Consider the following 24696-nt stretch of genomic DNA (forward strand, 5'->3'; position numbering starts at 1 on the left):
TGGTGCAATATATGTACTAGGGTTAGTTCTGGTTATGCCCTGGTGTTCTGACCTTGGTTTTGGTGTTGTATATATGTACTGAAGTTAGTTCTAGTGCTGCATTTATGTTATGAGCTTGGTTCTGGCACTATATGTACTGAAGTTAGTTTTGATGCTGTATTTATATTATAAGCTTGGTTCTGGTGCTGTATTTATGTTATGATCTAGATGCTTTATCAACTTGCCTTCCAAAAAATCTAATAAAACAGTTATTGCTTTAACAGTGCAGATGATTTAGGCCTCCTTCACATGACTGTAAGCATTTATACGTTCGCCCGTACGCACCGTATAATCAAACAAACGACGATTTTCCGCACTGGACTCTCCATCAGAAGTCGCGTATTTAAAGCCATTTACACAAGCATACGCGTTATACATTCGCGTGGAAGAATTGTAAATTCGCATGAAATAAAATTAAGGGAGGAGAGAGCAAGTTGCTTTATTTTGGCGATCAACATGCCCGTTTACCCGTGGCGTGCAGCGCCATTCCGGTGGCTTAGAATGGTAATTAAATGCCTAATTAGGGCTAGCTGTCTCCATTTCCTGCGTTGTACACAGAAAAACTCTCTCCTTCTCCCTTTCTTTCTGCTTCCATAGAAGTCTATAGGAACTTCCTGTGTATTTCAACAAAAGATAGGGCAAGACCTATCTTTTCACGCGACGTATAAAATAAGCGACCGAAAACGGCTGCGTATGTGCTATATTTTCAGGTGCAATTTTTTTTTAACGCGGCCAAAAATCATCGTCTGAATGAATACATTGGAATCCGATGCCTCACAGGTCACGGAACAGCAGCGGTTGTTTTAAATGCAGCGTAAATATGGTCGTCTGAATAAGCCCTTAGGAGGAGAAAAACTGATGGCAGGTTCCCTTCAATGGGCCCTGTCCGCGTTAACTGGCACAAACTTGGAGAGAACTTGGGTGTACACCTCCCCCATGTGAATGGGACCCGTGGCAACGCTGTTTAAGCCGGTTTCCCATTTTTTGATGATATTTCCGTTATTTAGCTCCCTCCTTACAGCCAAAGGGCTCCTTCACACGAGCGTATGCGTTTTTACGTTCGCTCATATGCGCCGTTAATTCGCATAAATTGTCGATTTTTTGTGATCAAGTCCCGAACTTAATTAGCATTTTCTCGTCCATTCACACGGCCGGCTACGGTATATTAGCAAAAGTATACACCGAAGCCCGGAAATCCCTCGCTTGGCATAAATCCTCGGAATGACTTCAAAAACCTAAATAAAGGCACCTGTAAGCGTTTCCCAGTGTTGGACGCTGCTAAACTGCCCCCCTCCTGTTTTTCCAGCTCCCATAGGAGTCTACGGGAGCCGCCGGCGCATATTGGTCGACAGATTGAACCAGAACTATCTTTTCTGACCGCCCATAAAAGTGCCCGCCAGAATCGGCAGCGAATGTTCTATTTCTCCACGCAGGGTGATTGTTCGTGACGCTAAAATCAATGCTTCAGATGGTCGCGTTTTTCTGCCGGGCGTGAAAACGCGACAAACATATCCGTGTAAAACGCTTGTGTGAATAAAGCCAAGCGCTGAAAATAATTGGAGCGCCGGATGCAGTATGCCCCCCCGTAGTGCAGCCCCTCCAGCGTCCGGCGTGCTGCCATGGATGACACCTGCTAGGCTATGTCGTCCGTAATTGTAGGCGAACATGCCCAACGCGTCTGTTGGGTTTACCACTTCACTAGATAGAAGATGGCATCAGCACTGCTCCATCCTCACAGCACAGGAACCTGGCAGAACAGAAGCCAAGTGTGAACGCAGGTGAGACCAGGATCTGACTGACTGCTGGCAATAGTCACCTGTGGGCTGTGAGGTACTCAGTGACTTGTGTAGTATGGCAGCAACAGGTGGGCACTACTAGTGCCAGCATGCCCCCAGCCCCTGCGGCAGGCCGTGCTGTGAGTGGCTGCGGGGCCTGCCGTGACGTCACTGGGCGCGCGGTTCAGGCTGCCCGTATAATAACGCAGGGAGATGCTGCGGCCAGTGAGGAGGAGGCTGCAGCGGCGCCGGCACTCACCTCAGCCCTGTCACCGCCCGCCACACCGAGGACTTACCGTACAGTATGGACACCTCTAGCCTGCTCGTCTACTCGCTGCTGTGCGCCCTGCAGCTCCTCGCCGCCGCCAGGCTAGGGGGGAAGCAGCGGAGCTGTCCCGCCGCCTGCGTGTGTGAACAGGACGGGATGATGATGATGAGAGTGGACTGCTCGGACCGGGGACTCAGCGCCGTGCCGGCTAACCTCAGCATCTCCACAGGATACCTGTAAGTGAGCCGCCTACAGCTGCTGCACTGCTGGGGGGTAGCGCTCACCTACGCCGTGGGGCAGTACAACTAGTGCCATGTGCTCTATATACGCATGCCGCCCGATACTCGCCCGACTGCAATAGTAGATGTGAAAGGAGTAGCAGGGATACAGGTGACAGCAACTCGCGTACTTCATGCAAATATTGCTAGAACTACTAGCTGGTCCTGCAGGGAATATATACTAGTAATGGTGGAACCCCCACCCTGATGCATGAAGACCCCTCTTCTGTGGGGGATCAGCAATGACACTAGTATGATTATCAGCACTATTATATCCTATTACCTCTATGGTGAGCTTCTCTGGTTTTAGCAATTGCATATTTTGTATCTTATTATATATATATATATATAGTTTTTTTTCATAGGGCATGTAGTTTATTTTGCAGTCCCTGCGTTATATTGAGTGTCCCTTTTATACTCTTGGATAGGTGCATCAGTTTCCAGATTAGCCCCCTTTTGGGTAATCAATGAAACTTTTTTGGGAGGGTATTTGCAAGAAATGCATACAGTACTTGCAAAATTGTCATTTATTCCCTGTATGCAGATGTAGCAGAGCTGAGTTTGTAGCTGTGATCAATATTACAATGATCTAGTGCCACGTTCAGCTGCAGTCTCGGACTGTCCTAATGAGTCCCGGACTAACAAGGTGACTTTAGCTATATAACAGCACTAGGCAGGTAGGTACCAGTTTGTGTTTTACATGAAGTCACATCCAAGTCATTGACGGGTTGAAGAAGATTCTGCATTGACACCGAAAAGTATCAGTGTAAATCATGGAACCCAATTTATTGTGTCCAGCTGCCCTCAATATAAAGACCGCAGCACTAAAAAGGAGGACTATCTGGTCTTGCAGGAGCTGCCTTGTAAATCAGGGATGAGCCCTCCTGTAAATCAGTGAGTCCTGGTGGGCTGCAGTAAATCACACCGCCACATGTAATAGTAGCAAGCAGGTAAAGGACTGATCTAGGGTCACGTTCAGTAGCAGACCATGTGCGGTAGATGAAGACCAAGTAGAAAACACTAGAGGAACACATATGTTTTAGTATTTCAGTAGGGGAACCCTATGGAAATCTCCAGCCTATGGTAGTGTGCCCCCCATAGATTGGAGAAAGCGCTGCTGCTCAGTGGATCGCTAAATGTACAATTTCTAGTTTGTAGGATTTCATCAGTATCACCAACTGGTGTTATCTGTTAGAATACAATGTTGTGCTGTACTCTTGCCAATCTAAGGCCATTTGGCAGCCACCAAGCAAGTATATTGTAAATATGTTCCTTATCAGTTAGGAAAACAAGATCCTAGACTGATTTCTCGGAGGAGTTGGATTGATCTTTAATAGTTACACCTTTGTGAGATATTTATTATGCAATCACAGGGTTACAAGTTACACAAAAGCTGCCATAACCGAAATCACAATAATAATGGTGTAAACCTCCACATAGAAATCACTGGATGCCACGTAAAAGTGGCATCTCACAGAGCGGAATTACAGGTTCTATCTAGTTTGAGGAATTCACTTTTTCAGAGGGGAACTATGTGTCTTCCTTCTGAAGTTCTTCTTAAAAGTATGGTATTTTCTATCAAACTTTAGCATGTACCTTTCATCTATTCTCTTTTATGTGATGTGCAGAAAGTTCACGTTACTTCTGTAACCTAAAGGGTTACTTGGTGGTGGTGGTGGTGGGGGGGGGGGGTGGGGGGGGGTGATATTATTTGCTTTACTGATGTTGATATAGTGTGAACTCTTTCCTGATGATCTACATTGCAATCCGCCTCCTTGTCAGGGATATTATTAGTGAGCCAAAAGGAAATCTTGATTACAGTTGTAAGAACTTTATCTCTACCTTTGGTTTATGAGACAAGTCTTTGAAGTGTGCGAGTAATCTTTAACTGCGATATTAAAACAAAGGAGACGAGTCAAGTTGCTGTACAGGAAGGCATGTGCCAGTATTCAAGAGATTGGCACCTTAAATATGACGGTCAATGCTCAGTGCTCGTCTATGGTCCCAGGCTGCAGGTGTCTTGTAGCACCTTAAACATGGGAACCCTGACTTGTTGACATGAAGATTTAATGACAGTGATAAAATGTAGCAGAGCTGGGTTTGTCATTTAACACAGAGATGTATTACCGATAAATTAACATGGGATTAGAGTCCTATGAGCTGCATTGTTGGATACGCAAAAGAAACAGTTCAATGAAAACGTCAGCTCTGATACATGTATACACGGGACATCATTGTATCATTGCTAGAAAGATTACAGTCTATGAATATCAAGTAATACAAGTAATTTCAGGCAATTCTGAGTACTGTGTGTGTTATTTAATAATAGTGGATAACAAAATACAAATATGGTTACTATGTGTCCATTATGAACTGCTATAAAATACAGGCTGTCTAAAGTGATACATTATCATTTAACTCAAGAAGGCAGAGGAGCTCACAGAGATAAGTTTACTTTGCACTATCTATCTATCTATCTCATATCTATCTATCTATCTATCTATCTATCTCATATCTATCTATCCATCCATCTATCTATCTATCTCATATCTATCTATCTATCTATCTATCTATCTATCTATCTATCTATCTATCTATCTATCTATCTATCTATCTATCTATCTATCTCTCTCTCATATCTATCTATCTATCTATCTATCTATCTATCTATCTATCTATCTATCTATCTATCTATCTATCTATCTATCTATCTATCTATCATTGTGTTTGTTGATTTGATTATAATGAAAGGACTTGAGAAAAAGGTGACTTGAGATGAGTAGAGTTTTGTAGCTGTCATCCCCATACCATATGTCCAGCATTGGGTTGCAGTAATGATGGGCATACACTCATGAGGTAGTCAGTAAATTATTATTTGGGCTACTCATGGTGTATATTATGTTTCTGAGCAGTGTTTGTAGCCTGCATTGTTTGGCGGTTTGCATCCGAGAATACGGCTCTGTAATGAAGAGCTTCTTCTCTATGCTTGTGTGGTCGCTCCCAACATCCTGCTTCAATGTTATATGTTTGTTTTGATGCCTTAATCCCCGGGTTCTGTTTTCTTGTGTGAAGAACGCTGAATCTTCCAGATGTACTGAATCGCCGTTGTTTTATTTAATTTCAGCTCAGATTCCTTGCTACAGATGAGGTGCTGGTAAAGCTGGCCAAGGTGTTCACAATAACAACAGTGGCTTGAGTAAATAGGATACATTTGTCTGGTAACTTCTATGTAGATCAAAGAAGCATCTTGGACCACTCAAGTGTCACTGTTTTACCTGACAATGAGCGTATTGTACAAGTGTGATTATTTTTTCGCTCGGAGTATTGCTGGATCATAGAATGTATTTATTGCTAATATGACCTTCTGAAGAGTAATCCTCTAGGTGTAATCCTACAGCATTTACAAATTACTTTATGGTGCCTGAAGCATTTTGGGATAACGAGACTTGCCAAAGATGACAAGAAGCTGACTAGGATTCAAATGAAATAATCCTACCAATAGACAAACTATTTTCAAGGGTTTTTAATATGATATCCCCTTTCATAGCTAAAGTCTGCGGCCTTCAAAGCTTGTTTATGATGTAAGAAGAGTCATTTGATAGTTTACTCGCTTAAATTCCATTAAAAATAACTGGGTCTCTCAGAATACACAAACCGCTCATCTACTGTAACTTTTTCCATTATACCGACCCTTTAAAAAATGTAGCCATGCTATCTAGAATGTAGCAGCAATCCCAAGGAGAGTAAATCCATGGAATGCTGCAGACAAAATACTTGGAATCCTGGTGTGAATTTCCAACGCAACAAGAAGTCAATAAAATATCACAAATAGATGGTTTTGCTGGAGTAATAAGCTACATATGTAGCTATTCGTTGTGGGGTGCTGAGACCGTCTTTATTAAGGCAGTGAAGAACTGCTACTTTATTACATTATCACTACTAAGAAATGGAATTGCTGCATTTTATAGAACGACTGTTGTTTTTAAAAGCTGAATTTCTATCTATTCACAGTTTTATGTCAAATATCTGGATATTTTAAGGCGTGGATTCCTCTCCAAATAGGTGCTACATTTTGGAAGAATGATATCACCAACTCCCCAGGCTTTAGTAAAGGATATATATATATATATATATATATATATATATATATATGAAAAAAAGTTAAATTCAGTGATTATTTATTTTCGCTCCGATGAATGTGTCTATATTACATCTGTCTCATTAAATATATTAGCATTTCCGACATTCTTGCAATTCATCACTGTCTCCCCAGTACATTGGTTAGTGGTAAGCATAGACAACCTCTCTTCCTTTTCTCATACTGTAAAGTAGCAAGAAATGGTTAGAACACAGGAGGAACAATAACTTCCAGCATTAGCGTTATGTGATATTGCTTCAAACAGTGGAAAATAGGATATGTCAGGGTGACAGCTTTTGTGCGCTGCACACACCTTTTAGCAGTCCTGTCCTGGTTCCAGCTCCTCTCTCACTTGGTATGCTGAATGCATTGCTGCTCTGTTTATTTCCGTGCCGCTATCAGGATTCATAGTAAGTGCAGTTGCGTAATAATTTACTTTGTAGTATTTTCATGTGCCTGCAATGAGTAAGGAGAGGTTGTGCGCAGTTAATCATCATACTAGGGCACTACACACCATTGTTAATGAATGACAGTTTATTGCCCTGTATAAAAGCATTTTTGATGTAGTATATGGCACACAATAGTAGTATCGTGCGCTTTTCACTTTCCACATGCTCACTATAATAGTGTAAACATGTGTGCAATAAGCCGCGTGGAGTCTGGCGACAAGGCGTAGAAGATACAGCTATATTCTTCTGACCAGTGGACACATCCCACATTTCTTTTATGATGTTGTAAAGACTCTTGTCTTGTAAAACCGTGTATATGTCACTGAAAATACAGCTATGAGGCTGGTAGGCCTTGTGTACAATGGGTTCATATCTAAGTTAAGACAATTAATATCTTGAAATGATGATTTCTGTTCTGGCAATTTTAGTACTGTGGAATGAAAAGTAAATTCTAACCGGCCACAGGAAAGTCATCTGCTGTCCACGTGAAGTAATAATACACATTGCAATGTGATATTTACCAAATATTAGAATGTGAAGAAAATACAGCACTGTGCAAAAGTTTTAGGCAGGTGTGGGAAACTGCTGCAAAGTAAGAATGCTTTCACAAATAAAGGGGTTAATAGTTTATTTTTGTCAATTAACAAGATGCAAAGGGAATGAATAAATGAGAAATTTAAATCAAATCAATATTTGCTGTGACCACCTTCAAAACACCATCATTTGCACAGTACTCAGCAGGGAGATTGTTCCAAACATCTTGGAGAACTAACCACAGATCTTCTGTGGAAGTCAGCTTGCTCAAATCCTGCTGTGTCTTCATGTAATCCCAGACAGACGCGATGCTGTTGAGATGAGTGTTCTGTGGGGCCATATCATCACTTCCAGGACTCCTTGTTCTTCTTTATGCTGAAGATGGTTCCTAATGACCTTGGCTGTATGCTTGGGTTTGGTGTTCTGCTGCAGAATAAATTTGGAGCCAATCAGACGCCTCCCTCGTGGTATAGCATGATGAGTATCTGCCTGTATTTCTTACCATTAAGGACACCATTAATCCTGACCAAGCTAGAGAGTAACCTCCACCATGCGTCACTGCTACCTGCAGATATGCATTGTCTGGCTCTCTAGCCCTTTCGTAAAGGAAAAGCTTTCTGTTACAGCCATATATTTCACATTTTGACTCATCAGTCCAGAGCATCTGCTGCTATTTTCTGCATCCCGGTGCCTATCTTTTTGTGCATACTTTAGTTGCCTAGCTTTGTTTCTATGTCAAAGATATTGCTTTCTGGCCACTATTCTTCCATGAAGACCATCTCTGGCTAGACTTCTCTAAACAGTAGATGGGTATACCTGGGTCTCACTGGTTTCTATCAGTTCTGAATTGATGGCACTGCTGGATATCTTCTTATTTCAAATGAAAGTAAGCATGATATATCTTTCATCTCTTGCTCTAAGTTTCCTTGGTCGACCACTACATGTATAGTCCTCAATGTTGTCTGTTTCTTTGTGATTCTTCAAAATAGATTGAACAGCACATTTTGAAATCCCAGTCTGCTTTGAAGTCTTTGCCTAGGCGAGACCTTGCTGATGCAGTATGACTATGTCTTGTTGCTGTGCTCAGTCTTGCCATGGTGTATGATCTGTGAATGAAACTGTCTTCCACAACCTCACCTTTGTAGTAGAGTTTGACTGTTTCTTACCCCATTTTAAGCCTCCTACACATCTGTTTAAGTTTCAGTTAAAGAATGTATTTCAATTTACATATGAAAATGATGGTCAATATCACCTGTTTGGTATAATTGGTTATTCACACACCTGATTTTATACTTTTAAAAGTTTTGAAGGTAAAGGTTAGGCACTAGAGATGAGCAAGCACCCAAATGCTCGAGTCCGCAGTATTCGAGTCGAGCTTTTCGTAAACTTCGAGAGCTCTACTCGATTAACGAACCCCATTGACTACAATGGGAGACTAGAGCATTTTTGTATGTGGGACGCCGGGTGGCGAGCTTTTTTTTCCCCTTGGTTCGTGTCTCTCTCGAGCACCATCTAGTACGCTAATACTTGAAGGAGCATCATGCTCGGCAGAGTATGTTCGCTCAACTCTATTAGGCACACTAAATATTAGTATCATTTCGATTTCTCCATTGTTCATTCACCTTGCATTTTGTTAATTAACAAAAATTAACTATCAACATCTACTTTTTCTGAAATCGTTCTTACTTTGCAGCATTTGTTTCCCCATTCACTGCTTAAAACTTTTGCACAGTACTGTACTTTAAGAGGACTTATGCCAAAAAATTGCTTTTGTGTCCCATATTTAAGACAAATGAGCTGTCAGCATAGTGCTGTGCTGTCCCTTAAACTCGGATTACTACAACCTTAGAAACTGGAGAATGTATTTTCAAAATCCTGTATGTTACATATAGGCAACAAGGTTGCAGGTGTTGCACATGACAGAGAAAGCTCTTACTGCTATGAAAGCAGGAATGGAAGAAGAAAAGACAACATGCTAGGCAACCCCACTCCACAAGGTGGGGAAACTGGAAGAGAAGATCAGTATCAATTAGACCTTCTACAGCTTTCAACCACTGGCAAACAAGTTATCAACTATTGGAAGACCAAGGCACCACAACGAATGATTGACTTTGTGGTATATTCACACATGGCAGATTTCATGCAGAACGTTTTTCAGTTGGAAATCCGTTCCATTCATCTGAATGAGGTGTTCTAGGTGGCATTTCTGCCAGCCTGATTCAGATAATTGGAACGGTTGCAGAAATTTCTTGAATAAATCTGCAACATGTGAATATACCCTTTATTCTTCCATCAAGAAAAGCCGAGGAAATGGCCGAAACATTGCCATTATGCTATCCCTTAATGGATCAATAGCTTTCACAATAGACCGTATTTCCTGTCCCTTTTCAGCTTGCACTGTGTACATTTGGTGGTGTCAGCAGTCCTATCATTGCCATCAAAGGGCAGGATTTAATGTAAAGCTGGAGGTAGATAACAAAGGATCATCTCCCTGACAATAGGTGATGGGGACAGCTCATCTCCTCCCTTTCCTCCTCCTTGCACAGTGACTCCTGCCCAACATTCACCCATACAACTCAACAAGTCATTCCGTATAATTCAAGATGGCTGCATGCATAATAATGGGAAGAGAATCGGATAAAAATGTACAATATGCAAAAAAAAACTGATTAGAAATAACGGTCATGTTTTAGTTTTTATTCTAAAAAAAGCGATACATTCCCTCTTTAAAGTCTTCACTTAAAGTGACCTTCCAGCCTTGGGAAAAATTCAGTCCTGTGACTGGAGGATAAATTACCCACAGTTGTTCTTCTTTGTTGTCCCTCCTTTGAATCTGCTAGTTCCGGGTCTCGTTTTCAGCCATCCAAGATAGCCGACACAATTTTCAGACTACCTAATCCCCACAGTGCGTTGATAGTATTAACTACAAATGCAATATACCTGCTCTCTGATTGGTCAGAAATACTTATGTGATCAGCATTGGCCAATCAGAGCAGTGTGTATTAGGTAGTTAGCAAATTGCTGCAGCCATCCTAAATGGCTGAAAACAGGGCCCGAAACTGGCGAATTGGGAGGGCGGCAGAGAAGAACCTCTGCAGGTAACAGGTATTCCTCCCCTGTCCCAGGGTAGAAATTTTTTTTTCTTTTTTTCCCCAAAAATAGAGGATTGCTTTAAAAGCTGGAAAGTTTGTTTGTTTTTTTTTCTTTTTTCTTTCTCCCCAGTCAAAAGCGGTAAAACAATAAAATTGAGAGGTATGAAAGAACAAGGCTGACTGTAGACTTAAATACTGACAGGTGCTTCAGAGAAGTGTCTGCCACAATGACCACTATGTTATCGCCAACGCAAACACATACTTATGAATGATATAGACACCACTTTTTATTACATGCACTTTTATAAGCTTTGATCTGCACCTTTAACAATGGTAAACAGAATTAATTCCAAGTATTTTCAGAGGGGAAGGGACAATCAAATAAACTTAATGTAATTGCATATCTTCAATAGGAGTATCTTGTAAACTCGCGGCTGCTGAAAGGCCCTTGGGGATATTGGATATCCCTAATATGGGATGTTTATTTACCTAGATATCACATTCTTGCTGCATTAGTAAATGAACTGTGTAAATATGGATACATTTTAACTTTATATTTTACATCTTCTTTCCTTGACAAATCAGACCTCTTACCTGCCGCTGTATGGCCTTCAGACTGTATAGCATTATTCTAAGCAAATATCCCTAAAGAACTGCTGTTTTTATTTTTTATGTAATTACTAAAGTAATTAAGTCTGAAATTATAGCAAGTTGAGTCTTGGTTTAAGGAGGAAGCTTGAATGGATCTACAGGAATAATGCACATTAGAGTATTTTGGCTCCATACAACCTCCGGGCTGTAATATGGCCTATGGGGAAGACAGAGATTTTCTTTTAGTAAGCCAACATTTGAATGTGACAGAAATACGTGACATTCTCCATCAGACGCCGTATCGCAGATGTACTGCTCCTAGGGGAAACTAAGCCTGTAACATCGTGCAACGCAGTGTCCACGGTTCAATACTACAGAGCCATACGTAGGGCTATGGGCACCACTGTACAGGCCTAAGGTACGCCTAAGGTACACGTATCTGTTATATGCATGAGGCCACTAATTAAAATGTCTACTTACAGAGTAACATTGTTGCTGCTCACCACATTGCCATGCTCCTGAAAAACTATATGCTGTAATTGTAGTTCCCTGCCTTCTCTATATACGGGTAGTGGACACTAGTAGCCAATACAGCACAAAGATGTTGAGCAGGTTGGCTAACGGGAGTTCTGAAAAAATACGGAGTTGACAGTGTATATGTGCAGAGCCTCCACCGAGGTGACGAACTTCGCATACCGTAGGACAACATATTAAGCTGACAGATCTCGTTTAATACATTTTTTAAAGCCTGTTTTTTTTAAATACTTTTAAGAACTCTCATCATGGAAGCCCCAGCGGTGCTCATATTGAAATAATATTCTACTCTTTCACCTTCATGCGCTGCTCCCAAATGTTTTCTCTTCTTATATTTTGATACTAAAAACATTTAGATGACCGACATGAGAAATTCCTACACTAAGTCTTAAAAGCAAGCCTATCAGTTTACTTTACTTAGAAACCTAGAACACTGACAGCAGAAAAAGAGCACATGGTCCATCCAGTCTGCCAGGACATTTTTATTTCTCTCTTAGGATAGATGTATGCTTACCCCAAGTATGCTTGACTTCATTTACTGTTGATTTTTCAACCAAGTCTGCTAGAAGTTTCCTCCAAGCATCTACTTATTTTACTCTTTTAGTAAGATATTTACTAACATTTGCTACTGATCTCCCCCCAACTAATCTCAAAATTGTGCCCCCTTGTTCTAGTGTTCAGCTTCCTTATAAAAACCCTTACCTCCTGAACCTTATTTATACCTTTAACATATTTAAGGTTTTGATCACATTCCCTCTCTCCCTTTTCCCCTCCAGGTTATACAAATTAAGTTCTTTAAAGAGGCTTTCTATGGAAAATACTATTGATGATTTATCCTCAGAATAGGGACCTCGACCGATCAGCTGAGCGGGCGCATGCTGTCAGCACCGCAAATACACAGGGGTCGGAGTTGAAGCAGCGGAAGTCTCTGCGCCGACCCCTTGTAATTGCAAGCACGGCTCTCATTGAAATTAACGCAAGCGACAAACCCCAGCCAAATCAACTATCAATTACCTATCCTGAGGATAGGTCTTCAGTAGCAGAAAATCCCTTTAAGCTTTTTCTGATAAGTTTTGTAGTCCATCTTTGGACTAGTTCTATTTTATCAATGTCTTTCTGTAGATGAGATCTGCAGAACTGAACACAGTATTCCAGATGTGCTCCCACTAGAGCTCTATACAGTGGGATCACAATCTCTCTCTTTCTACTGGTTACACCTTTAGCTATGCAGCCGAGTATCCTTCTTAGTTTCTTTGCTGCCTGACTGCAACACATGTAGAATATGTTGGTTAATATATACAGGGTTCATACGCATCATGGAAAACCTGGAATACCTGGAATTTGATTAAAGTCTTGGAATACCTGGAAATGTCATGGAATTTTCTGATTTGTCATGGATTTTTGTTTTTTGTCATGTAATTTTTTTCTAAATAATAATAATAATTTCTGAGATTTTTGTGTTTTAGTTTTTGCAGATTTTGAAGTGCATTGAAGTTTTTGTTCTGAAACTGGCCTCTCATGGTTGGGGATTTAAAAAAAAAAAAAAAAAAAAATTTCACTGGAAATCGCTTGACTTGGCGGGATGTGTCTCTTATTTTTGTATACAAAAAAACAATAAGGTACCTTCACACTTCCGAGAAAATCGTGCATTTTTGAGCAATGCAAGAGTGAGTGAAAGCGCACAATTATTGAACCAATGATTTTCAATAGTTTACTTCACATTTGCGATGTTGCGAGGAAAAAAAAAATCATGGCATGCCTTATCTTTCAGCGGCTTTGCGTTTTTTGGGTTTTCTTTTTATAGATCTCCCATGTTTCCCTATGGAGCTTCCTTTTCACTGCATCACAAAGCAGGAACTTGCGATTTTCGTGCAATGCAATTTTATCATTAGAAAGTCCTATTGACTTTCGCGCTAAGAAATTGCAGCAAAATTGCTAGAGAAAATCGCAAGTGGTAGCCATGTTTCTGTGAGAAAAAGTTCTGGCGCTCAAAAATCGTGGGAAAAAAGGTGGTGATTTTTTTTTGGCCACGATTTTCATGCAACGATATCGCGATCGCCAGTGTGAAGGAGCCCTAAACCTTTGATTGGCGAGGGTCATTGAAAATCAAGATTTTGTCATGGAAAATTTTTTTTTAAAACTTGTTTGAACCCTGATATATCTCTAAATAGTATCTCTCCTTCCTGGTAGAAATACTTGTTAGTACTTGATATGTCGGCAGGTATAATAATGCTGATACCTGTATTAGGTTACATATAGAAACATCCAGTCATTTTATTAGCCTCTGACAATGTGAAAATTTCACCTCAACCAATTTGACATTTGCTTTAGGATAAACCATGTTCTATGTACACTAACATGGATATGTGCTATCTTGTTTGCGGAATGGTTTGTAGGTTGCTATACATTAAATAAGCATTGGCAAAATCATATATATGACACTGTATATTCACTTTAAAAGTTTGCATGCCAAAGTATCTTCAAATGTGTTTCGGGGCCTGAAGCGCGGAGGACAATTGTCCTGGCATGGGGAGCCTATTTCCAGCTGTTAACACGTGCACCAAGCTGACCTCTTCAGTCTGCACGCCAGCCTAGATTAGACTCTCCTCAAGTGTTCCTTGTTAACCTAGCGTCACTTCCCTATGGTAAGCCAGTATTTTACATCTTCCCTGGCTTCTTGGATGACTGCTATGCCTGCGATTTCATTCTTCTGTGGAAAAATGGATTTTAATTGCAGTTGTGCCCTTTCGATGATAGAAGTCTAAAACAAATTTTTTTTTCAACCCTAAAATGTAACTGGTTTACTTAAGAACTAAAATTTCGGGATGTGTCTAAAACATTCCTGTGACTGCCCATCTCTAACTGAAGGTGATACCCACCTTTGAATAGCATTTCATATATAGAAATAACCCATACACAAAGTTGAGAAACTGTAAATATATGTTTTGTTTATCCTGTACTGATCCTACTGTATTTTAGAGGAGCTCAGCTGATAGGTATGTGTCTGACAAAAAGTTTCCAACAGCAACTAGCCAAAATGTGCGAGTTACTAAAGTGTAGAATGCCATTTAAAGGCGAAAAAACAATTTCATATGTACAATATTTTTTAGGTAATTGCATTTCTCTGATTGTTTCACCCATATCTTGTGTGGTAACCATTAGGTGGTATGTGTAGTTCTATGCATTTTGTAATTTGGGAGCACCTTTTGAACAGGCTGAATGGGTTTTGAGTACCTGTCGGTATATTTTGAGTATCTGTTTATCTTGTCCTAACACTGCTATTTTGCCTTCTGGACGATAAACTAAGCAACTACAGCATTTACTTCATGGTTCTTCTATTTGCTTTGGAACTCGGGTACTTCTTAGGTCTGGACACCTCAGATGCAGCTGCGAAAAACTAGCATGCTGTTTGTCCTACCTTCATTTTAGCCAAATACTTTTTATTTTAGATCAGATGATTGATCAAAACTGAAATGTACTTATTTTATGATGTATTTCAGTTAACAGGGGTTGTCCAAGTTCTAGGCTCTGTGTAAAATCCCATCCCTAAGCAGTTACCTAACATATACCCCCCTCTCCCTGCTCCCGCTTTGTCCCGCTCCACTGCTCAGTCCTTCTCCCGGGGTTTGTGTGTAGGCTGCAGCCCCGCCAAGTTTGATTGATCGCTGAGCTCTGTTATTGGCTGTAGAGCCTGTGACATCTTGTAAACGGCCTAGGACAGCCTGTAAACATGGTGTGAGAGGGGAGACGTGAAGTGGTGGTAGGAGCGGGGAGCTTTGAGTACAAGCCTATTTGCTAAGTTACTGCTTTGGGATGGGATTTCACACAGAACCTAGAACTTCACAGCCCTTTAAAGAGATTCTGTCACCAGGTTCATGCTGCCTGAACCATGGGCACCATGAACCTGGAACAGAGATGCCCGTGGATATCTTATTCCGAAACACTGCAGTGTTTCAGTATCTATACACTTCGAAGTTTCCCTCGGAACTGAGCTCTGAGCCACGAAGGCATCCCGTGACAGGCTTCCCAGTTCGCTGCATGCTGAATGACAGCTATCTCCCTATAAACAAAAGGGAAGAGAACTGTCAGTCTTCATACGGTGGGTGGGAAGAAGCCAACGCAGCCCTCCCTCATGACTCAAGGCTCAGCTCCAGGTGAAACTTCGAAATGTCTTTATTCTGAAACGCCACAGTGTTTGAGAAGAAAAGACTCGTGAGACATAAGGCATCTCTGTTCCAGCTTCATGTTGCCCGTGGCTCAGGCACCTGGTTACAGAATCCCTTTAAATATACATTATATGGGCACAAGTATTTGGACACTGCAGAGAATCAGCAAATACTGAGTTTGCTGAATGCTATGCTTGGAAGTGCATGGGTAAAATAAAAAGCTACTCACTTTGTAATAACTATTCATTCATCCGATCGATCACTTGTGGGACGAACTGGAGCGACAGGTACGACATCGCCACCCACGCCCATCTTCACAACAATCTCTTCTCACAGCCTGGCACAAGGAATGGTGAGCTATCCCTGCCCAGACTTACAGAGAACTTGTGGAAAGTGTGCCTCAACGTGTTACCGCTGTAGGACAAGCAAAAGGGGGGCCGACACATTACTAAATAGGATAGTAAAGCACTTTTTCTGAAAAACATACAGTGTTCAAATACTTTTGTCTATGTAGTGTAGTAATGGGATCAATACACTAAAGAGTGTTTTTGTATCTAGAATTTGCCCATTCAAGCATACCAGCATTATATAACTGTTTAACAGTAGTTTTGCAATGTACTATAGTTAAGACCTTTTATGAACTGGACTGACCCTATACTGTGCCTAACGTCTAGCAAAGAAGAACATGTGAGAGACGCATTGGAGAATTGCTAAGAATACTCCCTGTGATGCTGATTGACGGAGAACTCTTCCAGACAGCCGCTCACACTGTGCCTCATAGCTGTCCACTTCCATTAGGACATGATAGGAGGCCGAAAAACAAAACTCTGTTCTCTGAGCTTTTAACACCTACTAGTTCATTTCTTTTGCTGGTATGACGCCAACTAATTCAGCAGAACAGTACAGAGATTGTCACCAGTGGGGCTCACAACCTTAGCATTGGTATGTTTTTGGAGTGTGGGAGGAACTCCATGTAGATGTTGACCTTCCTTGGACCCAGTACTGCAAGGCAACGATATGAACCGCTGAGTCGCTCGCTATGCTGCCCCCTTTTTAAAAAAAAATTTTCAGACCGGATTCCATTTTAATCCTTTCCCGCTCACATTTTTATTCATTTTCAAGTTTATCTCCTACTAAAAAAGTACTCTAGATATTTGTACATGGAGACATACAATATGGGTTTTTATATTACAGTAGCAGCCTCTATTGAAAGTAGCAGGAGTCTTTGTGGAATTTAACAAGTGTAAAGGGAATATTTTAAGTACAGGGACTCTTGTAGAAAAATAGTAATTTTCAGTACAGAAATAAACCCGCAAATACTATAATTTATCTCCAAATATAACCAGCCATGCTCGATGACACTGGATACTCCATGGAGTTCTTCCTAATGCTCTCTAACAAGACTATTTTTTTCACTGGAGAACTTTCCCTTTGTATCCTACATATTCACTAGCTGTTTGTTTCCTTAAACCATTATTATTATTATTACATACTGCGCTTTGGGTTTTTTTGATTATTCATTTATCATCAACTTTCATCACATTTTTCTTTGAAATGAACAGCTATAGGGGCACTTTCACACGTGCCTGAATATTCTGTAACACGCAGTGAAATATCCTGCTGCAATAAAGGAAAAAAAACGAAAAAAAAGACTCTCTTAATTCTTGTTAAAAAAAGCCATGAAAAACACTTACAATTGCTGATATTTTTTTCAAGCCTTAAAAAATGCTGAAAAAATATTGTGTGAAGGAGGCCTAAAAGATGCTAAGTCTATTCAGCTCTATTAATTCAACTTCTTGAATTTTGCTGGCATCTAGCTTTCAGTTTTATTTATTCCATTGATGTCTACACTGATCAGTCATAATATTAAAGCCATATGCCTAATATTGTGTATGTTCCTCTTGTGCTGCCAAAACAATTCTAACTTATCAAAGTGTGGACCCCACAAGAACTCTAAAGATGTCCTGTGGTATCTGACACCAAGACATTAGCAGCAGATCCGATAAGGCAATATTCTGCTAGAAAATCTTGACCAGTGCGTCACACTGGCTCCACTGACTTACTTCACTGACGGCATCCTGGTGCCGTCTCCTACACAAATAGGACAGGCACACACAACCAGCGAGGCCATCTTCTTGCATTGCTCCATGACCCAATACTGATGCTCATGTGCCCATTTTAGGCACGTTTGGTGTGGTCAACAGGGGCACTCTGGACAGTCTGAGGGTACACAGGACCATAAGCTGCAAGCTGTGATGCACTGTGTGTTATGACTAGAGATGAGCGAGCATACTCGCTAAGGACAATTACTCGATCGAGCATTGTCCTTAGCGAGTACCTGCCCGCTCGACACAAAAGGTTCGGGTGCCGGCGCAGGTGAGAGGTGAGTTGTGGCAGTCAGCAAGGGGGGGGCAGGTGGGAGAGAGAGATCTCCCCTCCGTTCCTCCCCGCCCGCCGCCGGCAGCTGAACCTTTTCTTCCGAGCAGCCAGGGACTCGCTAAGGGCAATGCTCGATCGAGTAATTGCCCTTAGCGAGCATGCTCGCTCATCTATAGTTATGACACTTATTCGTCACAGCCAGCATTAACTTTTTCGGAGATTTATGCTACAGTAGCTCTTCTGTGAAATCCATCGAACAGGCTAGACTTCACTACCCATGTGCATGGATGACCCTTGGGCACCTATGACCTTGACTTTGTGTAGGTATAAACCACGACATAGCAGGAGCACTCCACAAGACATTCAAGATACTCTGACCTAGTTGTCTAGCCATCACAATTCGACCCTTGTCAAAGTTGCTTAAAGGGAATGTGTCATCAGTAACTAACTTATTACGTAAATCATATTTTTTGTTAACCATATTTTTAAACATCTTTGGTGATTTTTCTTTTTAACTTTCCGTCAAAATCTATATTAAAAATCCTGCATTTTTCACACAGAGGCTACTAGTCTGTCACATCCTGATCTGTAGAGAAAGCTTTGCAGCAGTCATCTCACTGACATCACAGGCAGGATTAGGCTGCCTGTCCATGGGTGATTGTTCATTGCGTTTCCCGTGGCGATAATCCGGCTGCGGGTAACACAGTGAACGCTTTCTATAGCGTTGCTTTGGAAAGCGCAGCCGCGGCATCCACGAGCGGAAAATCGTAACGATTCTTGCGGGATCTAAATCGCAGCATGCCGCGATTCTCCATGGTGAGCCTATCTGTCAGAAAAGGCTCACCACAGAGAATTGACAGCGGCCACCCGTCCTCCCCCACGGCGGAATATCGCTTGCGACATTACGCAACGGCCGTGGACAGGGGGCGTCTTACACTGCAAGGTAACACCTATATGTAGACAACACAGGATCCACCATTTACAAGAGGTATAAGCTGTGACTATCTACTCCTCCTTCCTATAAAATGACCCCTGCACAAGTCACAGAGCATGTCTAGAATAGTCTCCCATGCAGGTCACTGTCCATTGTGTGAATAGCCCATGAGGCTGCTGTAAATTCTCTTAATGCTGTTAAATAGCTCCTGCAAGATGGCAATCTCCATAGTCATGTATAATTAGCAGAATAAAAAAAAATTACAATTAGAAAATAAAGACGGATTAGAAAAATGGAAAATGTTGGTGATATTGTCCCTTTAAATTCTGCATATTTTTCCTGCTTTGAATGCCTCGACTTCAAGAACGGACAGTTGTTTTTTCGCATAATATATCTCACTCTTTGACCGATGCCATTGTAATGGGAAAACCAATTCAGTTTAGCTGTCGGTGATTTTAATATTATTGCTGATCGCTGCATAACTTTTAATTGGCTGGCTACTAAAATATTAGAGGTATGTAACTGGCTCCTGAACCCTACACTAATGTGTCCATTGCTTAACTAGCACCAGAGATGAAAACCAAAAAAGCAACCACTGAAATGGCCGTAAGTTGGGGAAATGATGCCTCTTATTTCTGAAACCCTTAAGCTTTTCTGTGCATTTTACTGGAGGTTTATAGTCATAGTAAAAGCAAAACCTTTAAATTGTTAGGAAAATGTCTTTGTAGATGAACCCTAAGTGCATGTGTAATGGAGCCAATAACAAAATTGTGGCTTCATTTACTTAGCTAATTTCATTATCTGTAAATGAATTGTTGGTGACACTCCTTTATGGCCATTGTTTGCTTAAAAGAAACACACAGAGTGAACTAATGAGGCACCATTTAACTGAATTGACAAATTACCCTTCCTGTCTACCATACAGAGAATGTGAGTGACACTCCTGCCAGCCGCACATTATACCGAGTAACAGAAACCAGCAATGGGTTTTAATAGGGGAGTTAGTGAATGCCGTTTGAGCATTTTCAATATACATGCTTTTTTTTCTTTTAATCTTAATGGTAGAATATTTGGAGCAATTAAGAAGCGCCTGGAACTCCTGGTTAAAGATGTCATTTCAGGAATTAGTGGAAGGAATCTTACAATTAAATCATCGTGAGGGAAGTCAACCACAGAATCTGTTTCCAACTGTCTTTATGGATGAGTGGAACTGTAGTAAATATGTGAAAGTCCCCCACAATACAGTATGTTTCCAAGCCACTGCTGGTCAATCAATACATGATCTGATATGTTCTATCACAACAATATGTTGAACCGCAGGGAAGCTATAGATGCAGAATATGTTGTTACAACAGAAGGAAATGAAATCAATATGAGGGTTATTAGTAGAGTGGACGGCTTATTCATACTGTAATTCTGCATGCATCGACCCAGTAGATTGGTCCTTACAGACCGATTCCACATTTTTTTCCTTCTTCTAGACGTGTGCCACCACATGCCAATCGAAATACGATTGTGTAAGGAGTCCTTGTTAGTTTACTTTCTTGAATGTATCTTTGGTGTTAAAATAGCACGTGGATATACTGTATATAGGTATTACATGCACTGTTAAAGGGGCTTTCCAGCTCCTTAAAATTAATGACTGATCCACAGGATCGGTCATCAATAGCCGATTGGCAGGGGTCAACTGCCTGGCACCCTGGCCGATCAGCTGTCACTGGGCCAGCTGTCACCTAATATGGAGTAGAGAAAAATCCTTCTCGCACTGCAATAAGTGTAATAATAACAATAAATATAATAATAAATCCCCAAAAAGGACTTACTTGGGTCTGAGGTACCCTAATCTGGAGGCCCCTTTGGATGCCTTGAACAGGTATTGTGTAGGTCTCACACATAGAAGGAGGAGTTAGCTGAGTATGCAAGAGTATTTAAAAGTGCCCTGTTCCTAGGTATGTTACGTATGAAAAAGGGGTACCCAAGACCCTCAAACGCGTTGCTTCTGTTACCACTTGTCATTTTATGTATGCTCCTTATGTCTACTGCCTTTTATGAGAAATACATTTTCTTTCATTTCCCAAATCAACTACGAAGTCGTTTTATGGACTTCTATGTATGAGACCTACACAATACCTGTTCAACGCATCTAAGGGGTTCTCCAGATTAGGGGACCTCCTACCTAAGTTATTCCTTTTTTGGGATTTATTATTATATTTATTTTTATTATTACATTTTATTGCAGTGTGAGAAGCACAGGATTTTTTCTTTTATTATTTGTGCTTCTTCTCTCCCGGGTCTCCTTTGGAGTCTGATGTACATCCTGGCTGCTCTCCATATATAGTTTATTTTACTTTTTATAGATTATGCTTGTTTTTGGGGGCACTATTTTTTGCCTTATGTTTTATATGGCCTTATATGGAGTAGGAAATGGATAGCTCTGTACATTGTAGAATCTCTAAGCATAGTACAAGCAAAGCTCCCACTGAAGGGAATGGTAGCCTGTACAATGTATGGAATAGGAGCTGAGCCTTCAACACCATGCAAGGCTGCAGCACAATGTATGGGTCTATCTGCTTCCTGCTCTGTACAGGGTGACCACTGGCCTAGCAAACAATTGATCAACCCGGGTCCCAGGAAATAGACCCCCATCAATTAGCTATTGCCGACCTATCCTGTGGATCGCTCATCGGTTTTTAAAGGGGTTGTACCAAGAGTGCAAGTTATCCCCGATCCATAGGATGGGATATTCCTGCTGAGGCCCCCGCCAATCTCAAGATTAGGGGTCCCATGTCCCCATTCCTCCTCACTGAAAGGTTATTGCACCCCCTGCAATGAGCAGGAGACTGAATGGAGTGCTGGTCGCACAAGCGCACCAGCACTCTGTTTATTTTCAATGGGGCTGTGGAGATACTCTCTGGTATTTCTATCAGCCCAAGTAAAATGAATGGAGTACTGACTAAGCATGCTCGACCAGTGCTCCCTTCATGCTCACATCACTGCAGGGGGGATAAAGGACCCCTGCAGTGATAGGCAGAACAAGATACGAGAGTCCCATTCTGGGGATCGTCGGGGGTCTCAGCAGGACCCCCATCGATCAGCAAGTCATCCCCTATTCTATCGATGGGGGATTACTTGCAATCTTGGTACAACCCCTTTAAGAGCTGGAGAACTCTTTAACAATTAGAGCTGATAACTTGGCGTCAGCATTTTAGTTGTGTTGAGTTTTTTTCTTTACTCTTTTGAGTTGGGGACTGATAAGTTGAGCTCACTGAGGCTTTCCATTTTCCTTCTTTTTGACAAGTATTATCTTAGTTTGAGTACATTACACTTGACAAGCCTGCAGCATTTTCTGTGCTAGGTTGCTAGACTTTTCCCCAGCGCTGCCTCCTGTCAGTGTCAATCGTTAATTGCTGAGCAGTAATTCATTTGGCACATCACTATACGTGGAAATAGTCATATACGCTCGCTTGGCATTTTCTAAGAAAAAAAAAATGTTACTAACTGTCTCTTTGACATTATTGGGATCAGACATCATGCATCTCAGAATGATTATATTCATGACATTTCGTATCATGTTCCTCCATTTAATTTACATAATTACCCTTACCACCATACCCAATTTCCACAATGGATTCTATTCATGATTCACATATCGAAACATTCATTGACAAACTTGCACGCTCCTGGTAATAATGATTAGTAGCTCAGTGGTCAGAACTCTTGTGTTGCAGTTCATATTTGACCTTTGCTTGGGTGTTTTTGACCTTGAGGGGTCATGGTATTTTCTGTAAAATTGTCCCTAGTGTGTGTCTCCACTTGGGACCTTGTCTTGCATGCAGTCTGTGTAGGGTATTGATGTATAAAAAAACCAGTTGAAATCTACAAAGCGCACACGTCTTGCTGTGATTGTACAATATAGCGTCACCTTAGCCTTTGTCCACTCAGTAATACTTCTAAGGGAACACCCTGACATATGTGATGGTTGTGTAAACCTGTTTATACAGATTAGCGATCTGTATCAAATTCTGCTGGCTGTTATATAGTGGAAAAATAGTGGAATTGAAAACATATTGCTGTAGTCTGCAATCATATTTCCCCAAATAGCAAGAAAGAAATAAGCCAGACATCTTGCTCAGTTCCCAAGTTGGTGTTAACATAAAATTACAAAAACATGGGAAAACAAGCTTCACATGTGTGGTCCTTTTCATCTACACTTCTGGGTCAGCCTGGGAGTTAACAATGGATCAACAGGTGACAGAAGCAAGGACAGGCAGACGGAAACCAGTTGCATCTCTAGTTCTCTGCTGCCGCGGAGGAATGTTCATTCACATTTTCTGGGGCTTTTTTTTAAATCTTCTCTAAAGCAATTAATTGAACACTTTTAAGTGGTTTTATTTAATTTCTAAGTATTCTCACAGTAAAAACAAACTGTCCAATTGACAAACATAAATGAGTCTTCTTAGAACTTCAGTTGTGCGCTGACTGCAGAAAACGACGATCGTTTTTAGGGTTACTTGTTTTTTTTTTTAATGCCCGTCACTGAAAGTTAATAAACTTTGGAATGGCTTCACATGTGGATGTTTGCTGAGGTTTTTGTTGCATCTATCCTTCTTGTTTGCCGGCAGTTATTGTGTAAACAGTTACATGATCATCCGCATAGAACACTGGAGTTGCGGAGTCTATGAGGACTGGAAAAAAATCTAATTTTGACAGCTGTCAGCCTTCAGTAGTAATGGTTTTAGGTAGAAGCCCACTCATGGGTTTTCCATTTCAGAAGAATAATTACAGGCTGTACAAAGCTTGATTTTATTTTAATAGCTGTCCACTATTGATTGATTTAGCCGAACACAGGCTAGTAGATGAGCAGAAGTTTTATGAAAAGTTAATGCCCACTTAAATAATTTATTAAATATGTGACCTTCATCATTATTTTACTGTATGGAGTCATTTATATAGTTTATTAAAGGGGTTGTCTGATATTACAGCTCAACTGCAAGAGAATGAAGTTGAGCTTCACTATGCCAATGGACAAAAGTAATACTATTTCTGAGAATATAAGTAAACCGTTTAACTCCGTAAAGAGGAAAAAAGGTAAAAACTGCAGTATTTTTACTTTCCTCCATGTTTGTGGCCCACGGATTGTATTCTGCATGCCTGTTACATTTACATTTTTGACAGTTATTCAGAGTGACTTCATTTGTTTTTTTGCTTTATATGCTCTGCAGGTAGCCTCAGATGTCCATTCAGTTTGTTAACATTAAATCAACAAGCAGAGCTTCTGAGCCTCTTACAAGGGCTGGAGTAATGGGTTTTGGCAGCACTTGTGCTGCGTGCTATATGGCCTCTTGCTGAGAACGCTAGCAAGCTTGACTAATTCCCAGTGGTGATAACTTCATAACTTTATTTTCTACTTTCAAGTCTAAAGGTAATGACTTCATGCTGTTACCTTTTGGTTGTATGATACTACGGAGAGGGATCAAATATTATTTATGTATGCATAAATAAACATATCCGATTAAAAG

General features: G+C 40.9%; 1 protein-coding gene across 1 annotated transcript in view; it reads left to right on the forward strand.

Annotated features, from left to right (window-relative positions):
* Positions 1–2052: 2052 nt before the first annotated feature.
* LGR5 (leucine rich repeat containing G protein-coupled receptor 5) overlaps positions 2053–24696 on the forward strand; it is a 142657-nt gene continuing 120013 nt past the window's right edge. The window contains exon 1 of the mRNA XM_066591640.1: positions 2053–2318. Within this exon, the coding sequence (XP_066447737.1) occupies positions 2119–2318 (200 nt within the window). The 5' untranslated portion in view covers positions 2053–2118. The remainder of the gene's footprint in view (positions 2319–24696) is intronic.

This window comes from Eleutherodactylus coqui, chromosome 2 (assembly GCF_035609145.1).
Source record: "Eleutherodactylus coqui strain aEleCoq1 chromosome 2, aEleCoq1.hap1, whole genome shotgun sequence".
Lineage (NCBI taxonomy): Eukaryota > Metazoa > Chordata > Amphibia > Anura > Eleutherodactylidae > Eleutherodactylus > Eleutherodactylus coqui.